The sequence below is a fragment of the Calypte anna genome, chromosome 4B, assembly GCF_003957555.1.
Source record: "Calypte anna isolate BGI_N300 chromosome 4B, bCalAnn1_v1.p, whole genome shotgun sequence".
In the NCBI taxonomy this organism is placed as follows: Eukaryota; Metazoa; Chordata; class Aves; order Apodiformes; family Trochilidae; genus Calypte; species Calypte anna.
Genome location: NC_044249.1, coordinates 21,200,894 through 21,222,312, shown reverse-complemented (window position 1 = coordinate 21,222,312; position 21,419 = coordinate 21,200,894). Strand labels below are relative to the sequence as shown.

General features: G+C 44.7%; 1 protein-coding gene across 1 annotated transcript in view; it reads left to right on the top strand.

Moving 5' to 3' along the window:
• SLC4A11 (solute carrier family 4 member 11) overlaps nucleotides 1–21,419 on the top strand; it is a 100,424-nt gene that overhangs the window by 40,927 nt on the left and 38,078 nt on the right. The window contains 6 exon segments of the mRNA XM_030450641.1: nucleotides 889–1,120; nucleotides 1,715–1,777; nucleotides 2,327–2,408; nucleotides 10,624–10,747; nucleotides 13,812–14,018; nucleotides 20,170–20,254. Coding sequence (XP_030306501.1) covers nucleotides 889–1,120; nucleotides 1,715–1,777; nucleotides 2,327–2,408; nucleotides 10,624–10,747; nucleotides 13,812–14,018; nucleotides 20,170–20,254 — 793 coding nt within the window.

Here is a 21,419-nt window from a genome sequence, read left to right as displayed (position 1 = left end):
GTGCAGTTCCCAGTTTCCTCACTCGTCTTAAGCTGTTGAGTGAGAGGACAGACAGGATTGTCAGTCCTTGACTAGTACTGTGAGTGCTAACTCTGGGTCTGGGTTTCCAAGGACTGGGAGATGGGAAGGAGGCAGCTGTAGTCTGCTTGTTCAGTTAAAGAACTTGCTAGCTGACACAGAGAAAGGAGCTGAGGTTCTGGATGTGTGTGGCTGGTTTTTCCAGCTCAAGGCCAGCAAGACTGGGATGACAGATTCAAAGCTAGAAAAGGAAGAAAACTTCTTGGGACTGGGAGCAATAGAGATTTAGGAAGTGTCAAAAAAAGGGGGATGAACTGGGTGGCATTTCCCATCTCAAGGTCCCCAACTGGGAGCATTGGGTGGTGGTGGTTCCCAGTTGGAGGAGAGCTGAGTTAGATTGCATTCAGACTCACACTGGTAATTTTCTTTCACTGCTCAACTCCAAGTCCATTTCTTCCAAATAACTTTTCCCATGTTGCTGAGAACTTCTTGAATTATTTAAGCCCTAAAGAGGATTTTAAATGCTACTTTAAGCATTTTTGCTCAAGCTCACTTCTGTGCTTTAGCCTAGGCAGCCAAGCTAATTTTTTTTTTTTCTTAATTCTTCTTTTTCTATCAGGTTATAAATGGTGCCCAGGCATTCACCTGCAGTGACTCTGTTGGAATAAGACTTGAAAATTCAGGTCTTCAGTGCTTTAATAACATAACAACATAAACTCCTTTTCTAACATGATGCGAATGGTCCAAGTGATTCCAGAATCACTGGTTTGGTGGCAATAACTTCACCAAAACTGAACTACACGGATCCAAAGCCTTTGCTGTTGGGTATTATCTGCAGCTGTCTAATCCTCTGACCTCTTCTTACCACAGTACCTGAAATTAAAGAACTTTGAAGAGGAAGTCAGAGCTCACCGGGATCTGGATGGGTTCTTGGCCAGGGCCAGCATCATTGTGGATGAGAAGGCCACCTCCTTGGATGATGTTCTTAGGGAGATGCTGAAACGTTTTGCTAAAGATTCTGAGAACGTGGAGCCAAGCTGCAACTTTGAAGAAATCATGAGCACTTTATTCACGGATTCAGGGACCCCACGAGAAGGGAATGGTAATCAACTCTTGATTTGCGTTTGCCTGCAGGTTGCTATTAAGTTGTCATCCTTTCTACTGGTGGTGTGTTGTACTACTCTGTAGTCCCCAGACTTGCATGTGACACTGGGGGGTTATTTTTCTGTGTCACTCAGACTCAAGGGTCTTGTTTCTCCAGGGTTTTCATGTTTTGGTGGACTTTTGCCTCTGTTTCATTAGGATGACAGAGTGGTGTCCTCTGGGGTCGGAAGTCTCCAGCACTGGAGTCTTGGCTTTCTGGACCCATTAAGATGTGCTTGTCCTCAGACAAGTCTCTGGTCTTTTCAAAGAGACACTTCCCAGTGTCTCTTCAGAAATGGCTCCTTTGCCTTCTGAATTCTCCCTCTGAATTCCCACAGGCTGGGAGAGGGCTGAGCCTTCACTTTTCTCCCAGCCTACTGGAAGGAAGGAGAAGCACTTTCTTTTCCTCCAGAACCTCAGCTGGGGTAACCCTATCCACCAGGGTCAGCTCAGGTGTCACCTGAAGCTATCAAGAAATGTCATAGCATAATCTAAACCATGATGTGTTAGCCTGAGATGTAAAGAAGCTTAACTGAGCATTGTTTCTCTGTAGGCACCCCTGATGTTTCAGAGTCAACAGGAATGAATAATCAAACTCGTACATCGCACCTCAAATGTAACTGTCACAGCCTGAGTGAATTTGTTTAACAGATATGTCAAGTCGTAAGCATGTTCATGCTTTGGTTTCTTCTTGCTACCTCTCGTAGAGCTTTGCATTTGTAATATCTTGAATTTAGGCTGTCTGCCAATAAAGGAAAAGAAATCAGTGCCATAAAATAATCTGAGAACGGTAATTAGGGAGGGGAGGGGGGGATGTGGGGGAAGAGAGGGCAGGGGAGTCAGCAGATGATGCCTCTTCCACTCCTCTGTATGTGTGCTAAATAATGCTAATCTAATAACCTAATATTGCAGTAGGTTGATGTTGGGAGGAGAAAACAGCTGCCTTTCCAGGCTGAGAATAATTTTAAGACAGAATTCAAAATGTCAGGACAGATGTTTCCATCTTTCTCTCTCGTCACCCCCTGCCCTTGCATCAATCCACTCTGCAGATAAATAAGCTTGTTATTAGTGTTCAGCACCCATTTGAAAGGAAATGTTATTTGCAGTTGCAAACCAACCACCAACAGCCTGTACCATTTCCCTCTCTCTTTTTTTTCTTTCCTAGTTCACCTCTTATCAGACACAATTCAAGGGGTCATGGCAACACCCACAGGGGTGCAGTATCAGCAGTCCTGGCTCTGTATCATGTAAGTACCTGGGTTAGATGAGCAGAATCCATTGCTTCTCAAAGCTTGTAACTGCTGGTGGGAGGAATAGGAGTTCAGAACAAGCTTGTTAGTCAAGATTGTGATGCCCTTTCCATCAATCCTGGATGGGATCCTGTGGGATCTTAGTCTCAGCACTGAGCTGCTGCTCTTGGCAAACGGGCAAGCAGTAGCCTGGGCAGAGATGATCAATCTCTACAGAGCATTTAGCTCTTGGATGCTATCAAAATCTGGTGTTAACAAGCTAAGAATGTTAAAAAAAAAAAAAAAATCTGAGCCAGAAAATGCTAATTACTGGGAAATGTTATTGAGAGAAACTTCTGAAAGAGACTAACAAACTGGTTCATGGACTGCTTTGCTTGCCAGAGTCTGGGAACTTGTACCAAAAGATTTCTTGGGCCCTTTGATGAAAGCATCTAAACTTTGTGACTAAGAATTGAAGTTAGAAATTCTGCCAGTGTTAGACACTGATTGCTTTGTCTGACAGTTAACTCAGACACTGCTTAATTGTCAACACTTCTGAACATTAGAGCAGGCCCTGAAGACAGCAAGGACTTGGCCACCTGGGATTTACAAGCCATGGTGGCTTCATCCCAGCTTCCACTTGACCAAAACTGAGGTTTGAAGCTATTGTCTCCAAATCCAAGCATGTTGGGTGAACCAGATTGTCCCTTCACAAGGGACCCTGAGTCACTGAGCCAACCAAAGCAATGAGATCTGACTCCTGCCTGTTGCTTTATGCACATTCAGGCTCCTAATCAAGTTGTCAAGAAATATGTTAATTCCCAGAGAAATCACCAGGGTATGTTGGAGAGGTGCCTGAGGGCTTGGGAAGTGCATACACATATTTTAACCTTCACAGCCAGTTTGCTAGGACAACTGGCACAATAATTTCCCTTCTGTTAGTAGTTGTTCTCCTACCTTCTGCTTATGGCTGGAAAAAATGTGGAGTATTCTGTCTTGGAAATAGATAAAAAAAATCAAACACCAACAAAAGAACCCAACCTTGGTTATAATCTCTTAGGAAAGAGGAAAATGAGGTTTCTGTGGGAAGAAGAAACTCTCAAGGCTCTGTTCTGTAAAAGAAGTGAACTGGGTAATGTTGGTGCTGCATGTGCACCAACACACTTGTGGTTCTGCTCTTACACCAGGAGTGTGCAGAGCAGCTTGCACAAAGGAGATGATGAGTTCATACAGTGAAATGGTCTTTCTCTAGTGATCAAGGTGCTTTGGAGCAGTTTTATTCACTTAGGATGCCACAGGTAGGAGAACAGCAATAAGGTTATGTACAGCATAGTCTAGGAAGGGTTGAGTAGATGTTTCTGCCATGGCATGTGACGTGGCTCTGGGGAGGGTTCTGAAGAGTGATTTGATAACAAAGCAATCCCAGAGGTCATGATCCAAGTGCTGTGATTATACAGAGGCAGCTGAAAAGGGCAGGTTCTGCCTTTCTGGGGCAAGTGAGCCAAAGCTTTAAATGCATCCGTGTGAGTAATAGCAGCTTCCATGACAAGACATGATTTGGAAAATAAGCTTACAGCCCGAAGGTGTCTTGTGCAAAACTTTCCTTGTTTCTTCCTTTTGTTATGCTGAAGAGGGAGAAGAAAGTGGTGGGAAAGCAGCTGATGAGTTATTAACTGTAATTATCTAATTATTGCACTGTATTTCTGCTGTAGCTATTGTGCAACAGATTGGGAGCCGTATTTTTAGATCTTACATTTTTCTTGTAGTCAGATTGCAAAACAACTTCCAAAACTCTGAAGTAAAAGGAATTTGTTGATGAAAAAATTTTCCATGGGAGTGTGGAGAACCTTTGAGAGATCTCTTGCTCTTTACCCTGGCACTTCAGTCTGTGCTCTTTGCTAAATTTGAGGTCAGCCCAGCTGTTTGCTGTGCACCTTGACTGGGTATTCCAAGTGGATGAAGTAAGCTTGAATTTCATGGCAGGGTTACATGAATGAGGAAGAGCATCTTTGGTAGTGCTGCTTCTGTGTTCATTTTAAATGAAAAAAAAAAATAAAATTAAAGCCCAAATCAGCATAGAATCAGAAAGAAACTTGTGTAGGACTCGTGGAGGATTGTTTTGGAGATGTTCAGAGCTTGGCTGCAGAAGAGCATTCCTAATGGACACAAATTTGGTTCCTTCTGTTTTCTGTGCTGGAGAAAGGGCTGTTCTTTGATATCTGACTTAGGGTGAAAAAGCTACTCTGCTTCTGCTGGAATTGGTGCTTTCCTGACAGCTTCAGGTCTGGTGAATCACCAGTGAGGTTAAGATGTACCCAGTGGATCTGGGCTTATAGCTACAGGACTGAACAAACCATTGGGGAATGGAAGATCTGAAGGTCTGAATGTTCCACTGCAGCCCAGGAAAACAAAAACCTGGCTTCTGATTAACAAGAGGGTGTAGGACTGTGTGTGTGTCTGTGTCCAGACTAACCAGCTAGGGTTTTGTGTCTGTGATGGTTTTTTAACCATCAGAGTTACAGATGATCTTCATTGGTCAAGGACCATCATCTCACACCTTAGAAACCATGGATGTGTGGTTTCTCTTTGTCCTATTCCTGGCATTTGCCAGAAACCCAAGACAAACTGGGATGGAGATCTCTTGCTGCTTCACTCTGAAGCTGCTGGTTGATTGTTCCATTAGAGAACTTGAAGGATCCTCAGACCTCTCCCAGAACAGGGAATGCTGAACTGTTACCCTCAAAATTAACCAATTATTTAGCATGAGGAAGCCTGGCTGTCAGTGGAAGCTTGGGAGGGGGTACTTTGGTACCCCTCCAGCATGCAATGACTGCATCAGGGAGATGTGCTGCCAGGAGTGTGCCCATGAACCACCCAGATCCACCACCATCCAGAGCCTGGAGGGTGGAAATGGGATGTTTTGCATGTCTGGATTAGGAAGGGTGGGGAAGAATCCCCCTGTGAGAGCTATTGGTTTGGGTGTTGGATATCTGGGGCTCAAAAAGCCCAGGGAAAGGCCCCCTTGATCTAGTGGGGAGTGGAAGAAAGCAGCAGCCAAATCCTTGCACACCCACTTGGGTTTTTTTTGCTGTCTGACAAATGAAGATTCAAATGCCTCATTGCATTCTTTTTTTTTCTTGGAGTGAAGGATGCCTGCTACTAACAATGTTAAAGTAATTGTTAACTCTGACTGCTGGTGGTTCTCTCTCCTTGATGATGTCTTAGGAGAAACACCAGCTGGGGAGGTTATTGAACAAATGCCTCCTCAGCTGAGTGGAATTCCCCAGGCATCACAACTTGCAGGATACTTCTTGCCAGGAGATACATATCACTGCTTTCTTCCAAAGCTGAATCCATAGAAAAACATGAAACCAAGCTGCTGGGTTGTCTGGATTGAGTCGTTAAAGAGCAATTTCCTTTGGCTGCTTTGATGAGCCACATGGAGTGGTGTGATGGGCTTATTTTTCAGTGCATTCAACTGATTTGCTAAGCTGCTTTAACAGGCAAAGCAGAGAAAAAAAAAAGCCTCTCTGCAAGCAAAGAGTGGTTTGATGGTTTGTGAGCTCTGTGCTGCTATAAAATGACTTGTTCTGCTGTAGTGTGTCATTGCACTGCTTCCCAGGGAGGAGTTGGACTCAGAGAACCCCAGGCAGCCCTGCAAAACCAGGTGGTGTGAGGTTATTTTGGGTGTCAAGCAAGACTGATTCAGAGTAAAGTTGGAGTGGTAGCTTCTCAGATTTAGTGCACAACTGATGGTGGTGTGACACGTGATGGACATCTCAAGAAAAATAACAGTAAAGCTCATGGTGAAGGATTTGGCCAGACCCAGAGGTTTGTGGGCATAGGAAAGCCATGTTGCTTCTGATTTAGCTGTTGAATGGTTTCAGCAGGGTTTTTTCAATTTATTCCTTATTCCTTCCAAAGGAAAAAAAAAAAAGCAGGATGCTACAGGAAATAAAGAGTTCAAGTCCTTAAAACTAATATTGCCATTTAGAGGAATGATTACAATATTTGGAGTCTTGTGAACAAGAGCCTCTTCTGCAGTGTTTACACCCATCATCTCTCAAGTGTTCTTTGGGTTCAAAGAACTGATTAATTTCCTTTTAAATGCCTAGCCCCCACTTCTTGTGCTCACCCAGCTGAAGCTCTCTCAGGTGCTGCATTACAAAAAGAAATTCTCAAATTCAAACCTTTGGGTGGGAATTTGGGTCCCCAAGGAGATCTCTTGGAGAAAAGGATGAGTTGTTTCATGTGTACAGAGAAGAGGAGATGTCTCCTTGTGCATTGACCTGTTGATTGAATAACTGCTAGAGAGGATGGGTCTTTCTGGAGCCCAGCAAAATGCATTTATTACTCCAAACTGATATCCAGCTTGGAGCAACTTGGTTGCTGAAACAACCAAGCTGGGGGTGCTGGCTTGCTGGTCACAGCTTAATTTCTTGTTTGGAAATTGTGATTTTCTCCAAGCTTGTCCCTGGAGCTGCTCTGCAGAGGAAGATTTATTTGCAGGGGATGAGAACAAGAAGTGTCATTGTTGTTCTGCATCAGGACAGGAAAAGGCTGGCTAGCTGATTACCTCTGCTGGGCACTTTTTCTTACTGCAGGGGATAATTTGTTCCTGAATTAACTTCCTTTCTTGCCCTGTTTAAAGAGGGTTTGTGTTTCTCTTGGGTCCTCCATAGTTTGACCCTTTTTATGATTTGTTTGTGAAACGTGTTATTACTCTGATAACATCTTGGGCGTGGGGCAGACCTGCAGCATGTGTGTCTTGGTGGATCAGGGATTTTGGTGGAGCATTGCCAATTCCCACCATCCCAGTGCCACGTTCAGTGCCTGGATATGCAGCCTGGGAAGAGGGAGAGAGGCAGGAATGAGTGCTGTAATTTAAATGTTCTTTTTATGAGCTCAATTATTTGGAGGATCAAGATAAAATTGCTGAGAACACGACCTGGCATCTCATTAAATCACAGCCCAGCATTTCCTTCTGTGACTAATACTGGGTGAAAAGAAGTTTTTTTGCAGCTTGTTGGCCAAACCAAAGAAGAATCAAATTTAGCTCAACCCCAACAGAACTTGGAGGCTTTGGCCAAACCAGAGTTGGTTCAGAGACAGCTGAAAATGTCTTGCTTGTTCTCAGGTTTTTCAGGGCTTTGCTTATTTAGCCTTTAGAATTTATTTTTTTTTTCCCTTGGTGGGAATTTACTTAAGTGCTACTTGAAAAAAAAAGTGGCTTTGTTTTGGAAGTGGCTCTCCTCTTGGTCTGAACTGTGCTGAGTTTTACCTGCAGGCTTGCATAACTTGAGATACATCCATGAGAACCAAGTGACTTTTTTTTTTTTTTTTTTTTGTCCTTTACAAATATTTACACTGGTCTAGCAGGGACTGCACTTTTGGTTTGTATTATATCTCCAGTCTGGAATTAAAACAAAAGTGGGAGCTGCAAGTGGTAGCCTAGAGAGTAGGATTTGAGTCACAGAATCACAGAATATTTAGGTTGGAAGAGACGTCCAAGATCATCCAGTCCAACACCACAGTCAACTACTAAACCATGTCCTTAAGGACTAGGACCAAGTGCCTTTTAAATGCCTCCAGGGATGATGACTCCACCACTGTCCTGGGCAGGCCATTCCAATGCCTGACAACCCTCTCAGTGAAAAAATACTTCCTAATATCCAGGCTAAACCTCCCCTGGTGCAGCTTCCATCCATTCTCTCTGGTCCTATCACAGTCCACTAAGGAGAACTGTGATTCCATATCCAGAATCATCGAATTGTTCAGGTTGGAAAAGACCTTTAAGATCATAGAGTCCATCCTTGTCCTAACCCTATTACCCTATTCCCAATGACCCACCCTTAAACCATGTCTCCAAGCACTGCATCCATGTGATTTTTAAACACAATCAGGGATGGAGACTCAGCCACCTCCATGGGGAGACTGTTCCAGTGCTTAACAACCCTTTCTGTAAAGAAGTTTCTCCTGATATCCAGCCTAAATCTCCCCTGATGCAACTTGAAGTCAGCTAAATAATGGCTTAAATTTGAAGACAAACTTGAGATGCTTGGCAAAAGTGGCTTGGCCTTGCACTAAAATTATTGAGACACCCAAAGGTGGGGTTTTTTCCTCAAAAATAAATGGATATAATAACAGAGCAAGCCTGGTGCAGATGAGGCTGTATTCTGCACAAAGCCCCTCAGGTGCATCAGACCAGCTCTGTGGCAGATGTTTAAATCTGCTTTTATTCTGGTTTACCCTTCCTAAACCAAGTCAGGACACTTAAAATGTGTCCATACCTTGACCCTAAACTAGGCTGAAAATTCTTCACTCTTTTACTGGTGTGATACTGGGATTCAGATGCACGTGTCAGCATCCAGGGACTTTTTACAGAAGAACCAAAGAGTGTTTCATAGGTGTGAGAAGTCTCGAATTCCAGCACTGTGGAATAAAAGCATTTCAGGTAAAAATGGTTAAGGGTGACAGCAAGTTTCTTGGTGTCTTGTGAAATGGGCTCATCCCCCAAACTTCTCTTCCCTATTCCTTGCCCATAGCTTCCCAATTGACATGTATTCCCAAACTTATGCTCCCTGAAAGCTGTGCTGGTAATGGCTCCTGAAGATCTTTGTCTGAAGACATCCTAATCAGGACTACTTTGTATTTTATAGTAAGTTCTTAGTCACACCAAGTATTTCCTTATGGGGTTTAACAGCTTCTTCTCTGCTCACAGACTGGAAGCAGCCTAATGACACAGATCAATCTGACAAAGGCAACCAAACAGCTTAATTAGAACAATATAGGTCACAAGTAAGATGACAGTATTTCACTTTTCTCCTAACTCCTCTCCCCCACAGCCCCTTATCCCTTTTTCTACTTGAATCATCTTTGGAAGGGAAGAAGAGCAAGGCAGGTGCTAAGGCTGGGAATAAATCTCTTTTATAATAATTGAAAATAGAGTGCAAGCTCTCTTCCCAACTAAACCTACAGCTTGGATCTCAAACAATCCTTGACCTTCCCTCCAAGAGATTAAATATGCACAGACAACACTGATTTTTCCCAAGCAAATCAAAGCTGCCCAGCTTACAGATCTCCTTGTGCCAACAGGGAAAATCCATGGACTCCAGGCTTTTTATTAACAGGAGAACCTTCAAGTGATCTGACACCTTCACTTTTCTCCCTGTCCACCAGCACTGAAGAGCTAATGCACCATTAGGAAAAATGGCCCTTAATTTACTTCCTAAAAAGTAAAAAGGTCATTTAAGGGCCATTTTACTTGAAGTGATAGACACTTGCTAGGTGAATAAAAGGGAGCAACCAATCTGAGGGACTTTAAACCAGAAAAAAAAATTCACTCTGAGGCAGGAAAACACAATTCCATCTTTCTTCTGGTGTCATTGTGTAAAATCTCTGTATCTCAGTGCTTTTCAGAGGAGCTGAGGTGGCCTCGGGGGGAACAAGGGACCTGAAGTCTGGGCTGATGTCAACTTCTTCCTGCAACTGCACCAAACCATTTGGCTGCTTTGTTGGAATTTCCCAGCAGGAAAAACGAGGGTTACTCTGATCACAGCTCTGCTTAAATATCCCAGGGTGGAAACAGGCCTGGTCTTTTCATGGCTTCCACAGTTGATGTCTCTGTTTATTTCAAACAACTTGTTGTTGGTTTCTGTTAGGGAGTTAAGCAGCTGTCACATGCCTAGAGGGGTTGGATGGATTGCAGCCAAGGATTTCCCTCTGAGCAATCATCTTGCCTGCTACAGCCTCTGGAGATCTTGAGCAAAGAGGTTAGCTTGGGTTTTGGAATGCACCTGTAGCAGAAAGGAGAAAAATAACAGCAGAGAGGAAACGGGATAAGTCATCCAGAGAGAGATCTGCTCAAGGCAAATAAATTGAAGTATGCTGGTTTGGCATCTTGCCTTAATGTCTCCAGAAGTACTTTGGAAGATCAGGTGAAATGAAGTGTAAGCTGCTTTCTAGTAGTAGGTGTTGGTTTTTTTTGTCTAAGGGTGTTTGGGTTTTTTGCAGAAGCTTCTGTAACACAATTCTGTAGTCCCAGGTATGTTGCCTTCTGTCGTGATTTCTTGGCTCTTCAAAGGCAGGTGGGGGAAGAGGGAGAATTCAGCACATCCCCAACAACACTTTGAGAAATACAAAATTGAACTGTGTGCTTGGAAGCCTTGTGCACCAGGAGAGAGTGTGCCCTGGGTCCCATTGCCACGTGTAACCATGCCATCTCCCTTGACAGTTGCACTATAAAATCCCTTCAGCGACGTCACGTTTGCATCAGCCGCCTGGAGAAGCCTCAGAACTGGGGGGAAAACTCCTGTGAAGTGAGATTTGTGATATTAGTCCTGGCTCCTCCTAAAATGGTGAGTAGTAGCACTCTCTTGTTTGCTCTGCTCCTTCAGAGGGTTCTCCTGAGGTCGCTTCTCCTCCTTTCTCCTTCTAGGGTCAATGGCAACGTATTATTTGTAAAACACAAGGGTTGTGAAAGCACTTGAGAAGTTCTCAGCAGTTGTCAGGATGAATTTTTCTGTGTCTGTGAGAGGTAGATGAGCCAGCTGCATCCTCATCTCCAGCATGATGGGGAATAGCCCCTATCCTGACTGGGAGGAGGACACTGCACATCAGGAGTGTCTTGAGCCTCCATACACTGTGCTTTTGGGACCTTCTTGGTACAATTAATACCCCATAGATTCTCCCCTTCCAGCTTGACCCATTTAGCTATTATTTTTAGAGGTAAGAAAGGCTGTTCCTGGTTAAAGCCATGCTTGGGAAAGGCTCTTGTGAGGCAGCAGCTGATGCTCCACTGTGAGGGCTGGGTTGCTTCCCTGCCAACTCTCTTGATGGGACTGACAGCTACACTGCAGATGTGGTTGTGGATGGACTGATGTAAGCAGGAAAAAGACATGGTTTTGTATGGGTGAGACTGTTTGTTTGGGAGCTGAGGTGCTTGTAAGGTCAGGGGCTGTGCTGAGATCTTTTGGGATGTGTTTTCACACCTTTTGGTGCTCAAAACAGCACCAGTGTCACAAGGGGCATCAAGGTCAATTGGGGATCCCTGTCCTGTCTTCCTAGAAAGCACTGGCTCAATCAAGATGGTGTGTTTTCTAGCTAATAGTTGACCAGATCAAAGCTCAGGACCTTTTCACACTGTTTACACCTTGGGGCTACCAGGGCTGTGCTTCTGGGAGGTGCTGGAGAGGTTGGGGACCTTGTCTGGAGCAGAACATATCCTGATTTGGTTTCCTGCCCACAATGTGATCTGTGTGACCTTGGGACCTTCTCGTCTGGTCTGGTCTGGTCTCCTCCTCCCCTCCACCACCACCACCACCACCACCCTTGTTTAAATGGAAATACTGGTGTTTCCTTCTTTCCCAGGATTCATGGCAGATCTTTTCCCAGCTGACAGCATTTCCAAGGCTTTTTTGGCATGGCTCTCGAACCCAACAGGCTGAAAACATATTGATGCTCCTTCTGAAAAAGCAGGAGGCAAACAACTGAAGCTCTGCATTGATCTCTCTCTTTTCATTGTGCAGCACTTTGCTTATCTCCAGCCAGCTACGTGCAAAGCACCCAGCAAACAGCTCTGCATCCGCTTGGAACCTGAGAGTTTGCAATTCCAGTGGACAGCATCAAATTAAGGAAATGGTGTTGGAGGCCAAGCAGAGCTGCAGTTGCCAATAGGCTTTTTATTTGAAATGAGTTTATCCAGCCAGCCCTAAGTACGCATTTCTGGTACAGCAGTTAAAATAATTAACCTGCTGACAGTAAAAGATTAAACGAGTCTGGCTTGGGGGGGAGGAGGGTGTGAAAAAAAAAGCCCAGAAAATGGGCATCTGTTGTGTTGTAGGATGGAAAAAAAAAACCTGAGTTCCCTCACAAATATCTGCACTCTTCCTCTAAACCATTTATGTCTCTAGGAAAGCAAAGAAAGGGAGCATCACTGGGCAGCCTGAAGTAACCCCTTGCAGCATCCAGCCCAAGGACTCTGCTGCTGTTTAGGGGTGAAAGAACAAACCTCCCCTTGGCAAATCCAGACTGGTTGAGTCTGAAAAGCTTCAAAACCATGAAAGCAATTCCCAGATCATCTTCACTTAAATCTAAAACCTTCCCTGGAAGCTTAAATTGAACACAACTTAGTAAGCATGTCTGAAGGGTTCCCTTGGGTTGGAGACAGGGTGATGGAGGAGAGGGGAAGTGATGACTTTGGGATTAGTGCAATGCCACCCAGGTGTCCATGCCTCTGTGTCAAGCAGCACTGAATTATTTGGTTGTGTTAATGAAGTTCATCCACTTTGTTTCAAATCATAAAAACTAATTCAGATCCATCACATATGCTCACTACAACTCCTCACAGTAATGCAAGGAGCTTGGAAGCTGTCCAAAGAAGGGTGGTGGTGGTTTGGGTGTCTCTAGCAGCTGCTGTATATGATGAGTGTTCAGTGTAGCTAAGGCTGGAAGGTTAAAACTTTGCATAAAAGGAGCTCTTAATGAGCTATGACTCTGCACAGTTTTGCCTTGGCAAGTATCTTACTTGTCATCCTGACAGATGCTGGACAAGCAGCTGAGCACATCAGGATTTGCAGCGTTTGGATTTGGTGCATTTGTGGGGGGGATGAGGAGCTCAATCTCCTTTACTTTTGCCTTTGTACCTAATATCTGGGGTGTCTGGAGCACTAGGAAAGTGGGCTTGGATATTCTTGAAGCTTGGACCCTCAAAGATCAGGCAGAAATGTCACTGCCTGCAAATAGACACTTGTTCCATTTTCATATCTGGGAATCTCCTGTCCCTTCCAGACAATTGGTGAAGATTGGTCACTACTGCTTGTGTCCAATTCCTCTGGGCCTGTAGTTACTTTCAGCTGAGAGTTCTAAACTTTTACTTTTGCTGCCAGAATTACCCCAGAGAGGCCAACCAGTGAACTGATGAAGCTGTTTTGCACAACAGTCTCAGTCTTCCAGAAGACACCAAGAGACAAAGATGTCTCAGAAAAGACAAAAGACATTTCTGCCTATGGGAACCTTGACTGTGGTGTTTTTCCACCCCTGTAGCAGTAAAGTTGAGATGCTGGAGGGTGGCAAAGACTCTTTCTTTGTCTACTCTTAGGAGCTTGGAAGGGATCCTGAGGATAAAATGCATGCTCAGCATGATTCAGCTTTGGATCAAGTCCTGGGAAATGGGTTGAACAAGACTGCTCGGTGCTTCTGGTCAGGGTTGGGTGTTGATACCTTCACAGCATCCTGCTTGTATTGGTGTGTTGGTCTGCAACAATCTCCACCTGGGAGAAGTCCTAGAAGTGGAGTAGCTTTCTGTTCATGTAGTCCCCAGTGAGGGAAAGCAACGATTTTACCTTTCAGAATTAAATAGTTTTACATCGTTTTTTCCAATCTCTCTTTTTCTTCTTTTTTTGTGTGTCTCTTCCTGCTCAGAAAAGTACCAAAACGGCCACAGAAGTGGGCAGGACCTTTGCCACAATGTTTTCAGACATAACCTTTCGGCAAAAGCTCCTGGAAACCAAAACTGATGATGAGTTCAAGGATGCCTTAGTCCACCAGCGCCAGCTGCTGACGGCAGTGAATCAGAGACCCTCAGGGATGAGTGATGGGCACAAGTCAAATGGTCCTAAACCACTGAAGGTAAGGCTGCCCAAGTCCCCCATGGCCCCCCCAACTTCAGGGCTGTCCAAAATGCCTAAATTCAAAGGATTTGAGTAAAGAGATGAAGCTCTTGTGCTGCTTGCCTCGTTGGGGCTCTCCTACCAACCTCCTTGCTCTCCTAGCAAGCTCTTGGCACTGAGGTTTCTCCAAATGGCTCCTGTTGTAAATCTCCCAAAACACTTCAAAGAGGGCAGGTGCTGAAGGGATGCAGAGCACTAGGGGGTTGAAATGGTCACAGGACTTGGATTCCAGATGCTTAGTCAAGGGTGGGATTAATGGATCACTGTGCCTTGTCAGTGCAAAGCACTTAATCCTTACAATCAGGAGTCTCTGAAGGAAACTGCTGCTTGTCTTTCCTGCGGCCAAAAAGGCTTCTTGGCCATCCCTGTAAGGTAATATCACTTAAAAGTTGCCTGTCAGTAGTTGGCCTGGCTTCTCACTGTTTGATCTGGAGCTCTGTAAAACATTACTTGCTTTGGACTTTCAAGTTTGAGGGAAATGCTGTAACTCAGCTTTCTTTTCTGGAATTTCCTGTGTGTTGGTCATCACTTTGCTTTTCCGTTCAGAAATTCATTCTTTAACCAGACAGCATACCTGAAAAACAAGCAGTGGCATCTCCAGCTCCTGCCTCTGAATTACAAATAACCTTACAGCTTTGGGTTGCCTACAGTTCAGAAGCTGCTTAACTGGGTAACTTACCACTTTTTTTTTTTTTTAACTTGGAATAGACTTAAGGGGGTTTGATCAAAAACATTCAAAGCTCATGTTTTCCCTACAGAATCCCCATGCTTATAGGTGGCACTTTGAACTTTCCTAGACCCAATACCTGCTCCTAAGTTTGCAGAACAAGTCCTGAAACCCTCTTTAAAGTCAGATCTTTCAGAGTGGTAATTTGGAGTAATTCAAGCAATGTAACTTTGTAAAGTTGGTTATATCCTTTGCACTTGGCCATTCAAAGGAGTTTTTGTTAGAGCAGTGAAGTGTCTGACTGTCTCCTTTTATTAATCCTTTTTAAGTATCTGTAGAGGAGCTTCTGCTCTGGTTTGGTGTGCTGGAGGGCTGGATGCAACACAGGTTGGTGATGGTTTCCTCTTTCCCTTCCTGGGCAAGGAGCCTTGGCCAGGCAGATTCTGAGTGTCTCTAAGGTAGTGGTGTAGCTAGTGAGACTTGTTTCTTTAGCACTTGCTCTTGGCATTGACCTTTTTTGGTCTGGATTTGGTAAATTGTTGTTTTAAAAACATTTTTTCCTTCAGCTCTCAGGAGGCAGCAGGCTGGAGGAGTAACTCTCATGGGAGAAGCTGTCTCCCAGCCCACCTTGCTCGTGCAGACCTTAAGAGCTGGGATGGAGAGTTCTGCTCCTGGCAAGCAAAGATTTAGCTGGAGAAGTGAGGTTGGGTTGAGATCAGAGGCTGCAGTCCTCTGAGAATCAGGGCAGCATCTCCTCTCCCTCTGCCTGCCCTGGGCAGGAGCCTTCTAGAAAGGAAACCTTTAATATGACCACAAGCTCATACTCCTGCTCTCACCTATTTTGAGATGCAACCTGTGAACAACCCAATCTGGAGCCTCAGTGTTATTACAAGTGAGCCCTCAGGAGGATGGAGTAGCATTAAAAAAAAACCAAAAAAAAGCCTGTTTCCCTTTATCCCTTGGTGATGGGGGAGAAATGGGCCTCAGATGCTCTGTGGGATTTTTGCAACTGCTCATTTTCACCCCTGCTAAAATCCTTTAGGGGCCATGGACAGTAGAAAGCTGTGCTGTGCCTCCTCAGGAGTCAGTTTGCTTTGGCTCATCTGGGTGGATTATTTAGGCAAGGCTACATACTCAGTCAGAATTAAGTCAGCCTGAAATCCTCTTGTTTACTGAGGCATCTCACAGTGGTTTTATTCATGGAGGAGCCATTAACAGCTGTGATGCTTTCAGGCTGTGATTTTTATTTTATTTTTGTGTGTGTGTCTGTTTGATACCTTTGTGGATGTATTGAGAGGGGTGGGCCAGTGTCAGCATGGGCAGGATGGAGAATAATGTGTGTCCCTGTGTAAAAGAGTTGTGCAGCCCCCCAGGACTTTAGGGGAGGACTGAGAAGGAGTTGGTGGTGTTGGAGCAGGAGTTTTCCCTTTGGCTGTGTTAGCTCCTAGTGCTGGTTTAGCCTCTAACCCCAGCACTGGTCATTTGTAGCAGAAAACATGAAGGGGGTTGTAAAATGGAAAGTAGAAAATTCATGAACTGGGGCTCAGATTGGTTTTTTCTGTTTCTTTTTGCTCTTCATATATTGGGAGCAACATGGGCAAAAAAAAAAAAAAAAAAGCCCTGGCAGGGCTTGCAGAGTAAGAGGAACCTGAAGGAGGGTTTGGTGATGCTGGTAGAAGGATGTTAAATCAAAAAGTCATGAGAATGGTGCTAGCATGAGCAGGAGTGGAAATCCACTGGGTCAGCCAAGCTTTGACCCACTAAAGGAGAGGGAAACAGGGAATGGCAGTCCAAGAAATTCCAAGCACTGGAGTGCATGAGGAAGCAAAGGAAAAAAAAGGGCAGGAATGAAGTGTCAGCATTGTCCCTTTCAAGATTTTTTGGAAACCTCGTGAGGTGCAAGCTCAGGAGATGGCAGGAGGCAAAAGCCAGGCTGAAAGGTGGCTGGAGTAGGGTTAGACAGAGAAGATGCCTGGTGGGCAGCTTGGGAGATAAAAGTGAAACCACCAAAGGTTTCAGAGGTCAGTAAAGTTTGTTCTTCTCTCTGAGTGCAACCCAAGGTGAGTGTGAGGTTGGGTAGGGCAGAGAGGAAAGGAAGAGGAGGATTAAAAAAAAGACTGGATGTGGCACTCAGTGCCATGGTCTAGCAACTGCTCCGGTGGGTCAAGGGTTGGACTAGATGATCTCTGAGGTCCCTTCCAACCTGGCTAATTCTATGATTCTATGATTCTATGATTAACCATCCAGAAGAAACAGCTTTCCCCATGCTTAGCCCTGATGAGATTTCATTTGGCATCTCCAGGCCCCACCCTTGGCTCAACCTCCCCACATGCAAAGAAATAAATGCTTGAAGGAATCATGGGGGGCTTGGACACACAGCCCTGTGCCTCCCCTTCTCTGGCTGCCTTGCAGGATGAGAACTGAGGCAATTCTGGTTTTTTTCTGCACACTCAGTGCTGCTCAGAACCCATGGGTGTGCATGGGTGCCCCTTCCCTTCCCACCCCAGGCCAGCACCAAGTAGGTGGCTTCTTCCCCAGAAAATGAGATACCCTGAGCATCATTTTCCCTGTATTCAGTACAGCAAGACAAGTAAACATATTAGTCATGAAAGCTATTGTGACTCTCTGGCTGACTGGTGCCTTCAGGAATGTCTTTCTTGAAGGGAGGGGAGGGTGGAAATTAAATTGCTTTTCAAGTGCATGTGGCTTTGATGTCCAAATATGCCTCCAAATATGATTTAAGCTCATGGTTTTCTCCAGGAAATGCTTAAAATGCAGATGATATCCTAGTGGCTGTCTTCATCCTGGTTGTTCATGTTAGGGAGCTGAAAGTCTCCTGAAATAATACAGGTGTAGTGGCAAAATGCAAAGGGAACCAGAGTTGACTTAAGTAGGTGATAATCACTGATAAGAGGGCTGGTCCCACTAATCAACCCAATCCCTTCCTTGTGTTTGCTGTGCCTGGTGTGTTCCTTCTGAGGGAGATTTTTTCTGTGCTATTTCTAGCTCTGATTTTGAGGCACTAGAGGCAGGTGGGTACCACCAGAAAGGGCAAAAACTGTGTAGAAAGAAGTAATTTTTATCCATGTTCACATAAAACCAGCCACAGTGTGAGGGAGATGCCCATGCTGTTTGGGGGTGAATCTTGGATCTGTGGTTCCCTCACCACCACCCCCTTGCAGTCCTTACAAGAGGTTGGAAGTCTCTAGTTCTTCAGCAACCATGCAATGTTCTAGCTGAGCCAGCACTGTGGAAATCAGCACTGTATAAAGGTTCATTTGATTTTCAGGGTAGTCTGTGTTTCCTTTGAGCTGAGGACAACAGGAAAAAAAAAAAACCAAACCTGACAGGTGCCTCATTTGCAAGTGTTACCTACTCTGATGCTTTCCATGTGCTTTCCATAAGGATGTAGTTGTGAGAACTGGGAGGCTGTAAGTCAACAGCAGCTGTCACACATTTCTGAAAAGCTCCTTGCTGCCTGTGCTGAGCATCAGATCATATAAATAATCATCCTGCACCTTGCAAGCCCCCAGTCCAGAAATAAAAAGGAGTAGTTTGGGGTTTTGGTTTTTGGCTTTGTTTTTTTTTTGTTTTGTTTTTTTTTTTTTTGGAACCCTTTCAGAACCATCTGACTGCCTTTTAATGGGCTGAAATTACAGTTTGGTGAGATGAAGTTATTCCTGCTTGTTCCCTTTCCCTGGGATTTGGGATGCAGACAGCATCTCCCTTTTCCCTGCCAGTGCCAAGGGAGGGAGCATTTGCTGGGGATCCTTTAGAGGCTTCATGTGGATTTGGGGGAAGAGTTTTTTATGGTGGCATCTAACAGTGTTGGTTGGAGAGGTGGGAAAGTCATCTCTGAGCTCATGTTTTACCCCCTAAGTACCCAGGGTCTGTCCCTGTGTGAGCCTGGGGGTTTTTAGCAAGTCACTTCCCCACTGTGCATCCTTCACCTGCAAAGCAGGGATGCAGAGATGGATATAGGAGGGAAGGAAGGGGAAGGAAGGGAGGAAAACAGGGTGGTCTGGGGGGGTTTTTTTCCCTTTCACAATGCTTTTGAGGGTATCAATTGAAGGGTGAAGGGTTTATTTTTTATTGTTACCATCTCTGATTTGAATGCCCTATTCAGGCTGCCCAGTTCTGCTCCTCTCAGTGGTGAATAAGGAGCAGTCCAGAAATAAAAAGGATTATTTGTGTTGTTTTTTTTTTTTTTTTTGGAACCCTTTCAGAACCATCTGACTGCCTTTTAATGGCCTGAAATTACAGTTTGGTGAGATGAAGTTATTCCTGCTTGTTCCCTTTCCCTGGGATTTGGGATGCAGACAGCATCTCCCTTTTCCCTGCCAGTGCCAAGGGAGGGAGCATTTGCTGGGGATCCCTTTTTAGAGGCTTCACGTGGATTTGGGGGAAGAGTTTTTTATGGTGGCATCTAACAGTGTTGGTTGGAGAGGTGGGAAAGTCATCTCTGAGCTCATGTTTTACCCCCTAAGTACCCAAGATCTGTCCCTGTGTGAGCCTGGGGGTTTTTAGCAAGTCACTTCCCCACTGTGCATCCTTCACCTGCAAAGCAGGGATGCAGAGATGGATATAGGAGGGAAGGAAGGGGAAGGAAGGGAGGAAAACAGGGTGGTCTGGGGGATTTTCTTCCTTTCACAATGCTTTTGAGGGTATCAATTGAAGGGTGAAGGGTTTATTTTTATGATTGTTGCCATCTCTGATTTGAATGCCCTATTCAAACTGCCCAGTTCTGCTCCTCTCAGTGGCGAATAAGGAGCAGTCCAGAAATAAAAAGGATTATTTGGGTTGTTTTTTTTTTTTTTGGAACCCTTTCAGAACCATCTGACTGCCTTTTAATGGGCTGAAATTACAGTTTGGTGAGATGAAGTTATTCCTGGTTGTTCCTTTTCCCTGAGGTTTTGGGATGCAGACAGCATCTCCCTTTTCCCTGCCAGTGCCAAGGGAGGGAGCATTTGCTGGGGATCCCTTTTTAGAGGCTTCATGTGGATTTGGGAGAAGAGTTTTTTATGGTGGCATTTAACCATCTAAGTGTTGGTTGGAGGGGTGGGAAAGTCATCTCTGAGCTCATGTTTTACCCCCTAAGTACCCAGGGTCTGTCCCTGTGTGAGCCTGGGGGTTTTTAGCAAGTCACTTCCCCACTGTGCATCCTTCACCTGCAAAGCAGGGATGCAGAGATGGATATAGGAGGGAGGGAAAGGGAAGGAAGGGAGGAAACAGGGTGGTCTGGGGGATTTTCTTCCTTTCACAATGCTTTTGAGGGTATCAATTGAAGGGTGAAGGGTTTATTTTTATGATTGTTACCATCTCTGATTTGAATGCCCTATTCAAACTGCCCAGTTCTGCTCCTCTCAGTGGTGAATAAGGAGGTTTAGCTCTTTAACAATACATGAGCCTTTCAACTGACACAGCACTTCCTTCCTTTCTCTAGCTGCAAGAGTTTCTCAATGTTGGCAAGGGGATTGCTGATGACATTGCACAAAGACTTCCAATGTACGCTTTGGACTTCACTGATGGTGAGTTGGGCAGTGTTTGTGGAAGCATTGGCTTGATTCTGAGTTTTTGGTGATGAGATGTCCTGTTTACAGCATGCTTTGTGTGCTTTGATACGGGTAATAGCTCTCTTTTATTTCTTTGAAATAAGACTGTTTTGATAAAAGCTGTGAAGAGGCAGCTTGGCACGTTGCAAATGAGAACCTTGCAGTGTTCCCTACCCTGTCTGTAGGTAGATGAGGATTTGAATTTTTCTTTTATTTTATTTATTATGAACGAGGTGATGAAATGGTTGCTGTGTGTAGATCAACTTATTACAACCTAATTAGTCCTGACCTAATAGGCCCTTCCTATTAGGCCAGGAATCAATAGCAATCATCATGATGCTGAGGGAGTTGAGAAGACCTAAACAAAATCTGAGCTGCATTAACCTCACCACAGGGCCTGTAAAAACAGGATATAGCTTGTCTGCTGCAGCCAGATCACAGGAGCAGCAACACTGAGCCTCAGGTTTCAGGCTTTATATAGCTCCCAGAGTGGCCTTGTTGGTTTTAAGAGTGACTTTCTCCCTTTTCACTTCCAACCTTTCAGAGCTTTTCAAAGGCTGTGGGAAGTCTGGAGGACAAGGTGTGGTTACAGAGCCTCAGCCTGACATCAGGACCTGCTCAGTCTCTCATTGGGTTGAATAAGTAGAAAAAAGTAGAAAGCCCAAGTATAAAGTAGAAAAAGTATAAAAACCCCAACAGTGTTTATAAAATGAAGACACAGAGTGTAAGCAGGGAGAATCTTGGAGCTTTATCAGTTACCTTCCTACTGCTAATCCCTCCTTAGCTCAAACCCTCTGCTGAGGGCTCTCTCCTTGGGAGTTGCCATAAGAAAAGAAGATGATCACCTGAGCCCTGGTTGGAGCAGGTTCAGAACACTTCACCTCTAGGATGATTGCTTTGTAAGGCTGTCAAAAGTCTTTTCATTATAAATTATAAACTTGTCATTACCATTTCATCAAATTAACTTCTCATTGAAGTGCTGCAGAAGCACCTTGTGGGGACCCATGTTCATCTGAAGACAGAGCAGTGTCTGCTGTGGCTCTCAGTGTCCTGGGTCCCATCACAACCCCATCCTGGGATGGTCCTGCAGACACTTTGGCCATTAGCAGGAATGATTATCCCATTTCCAGAGAGTGGAAGA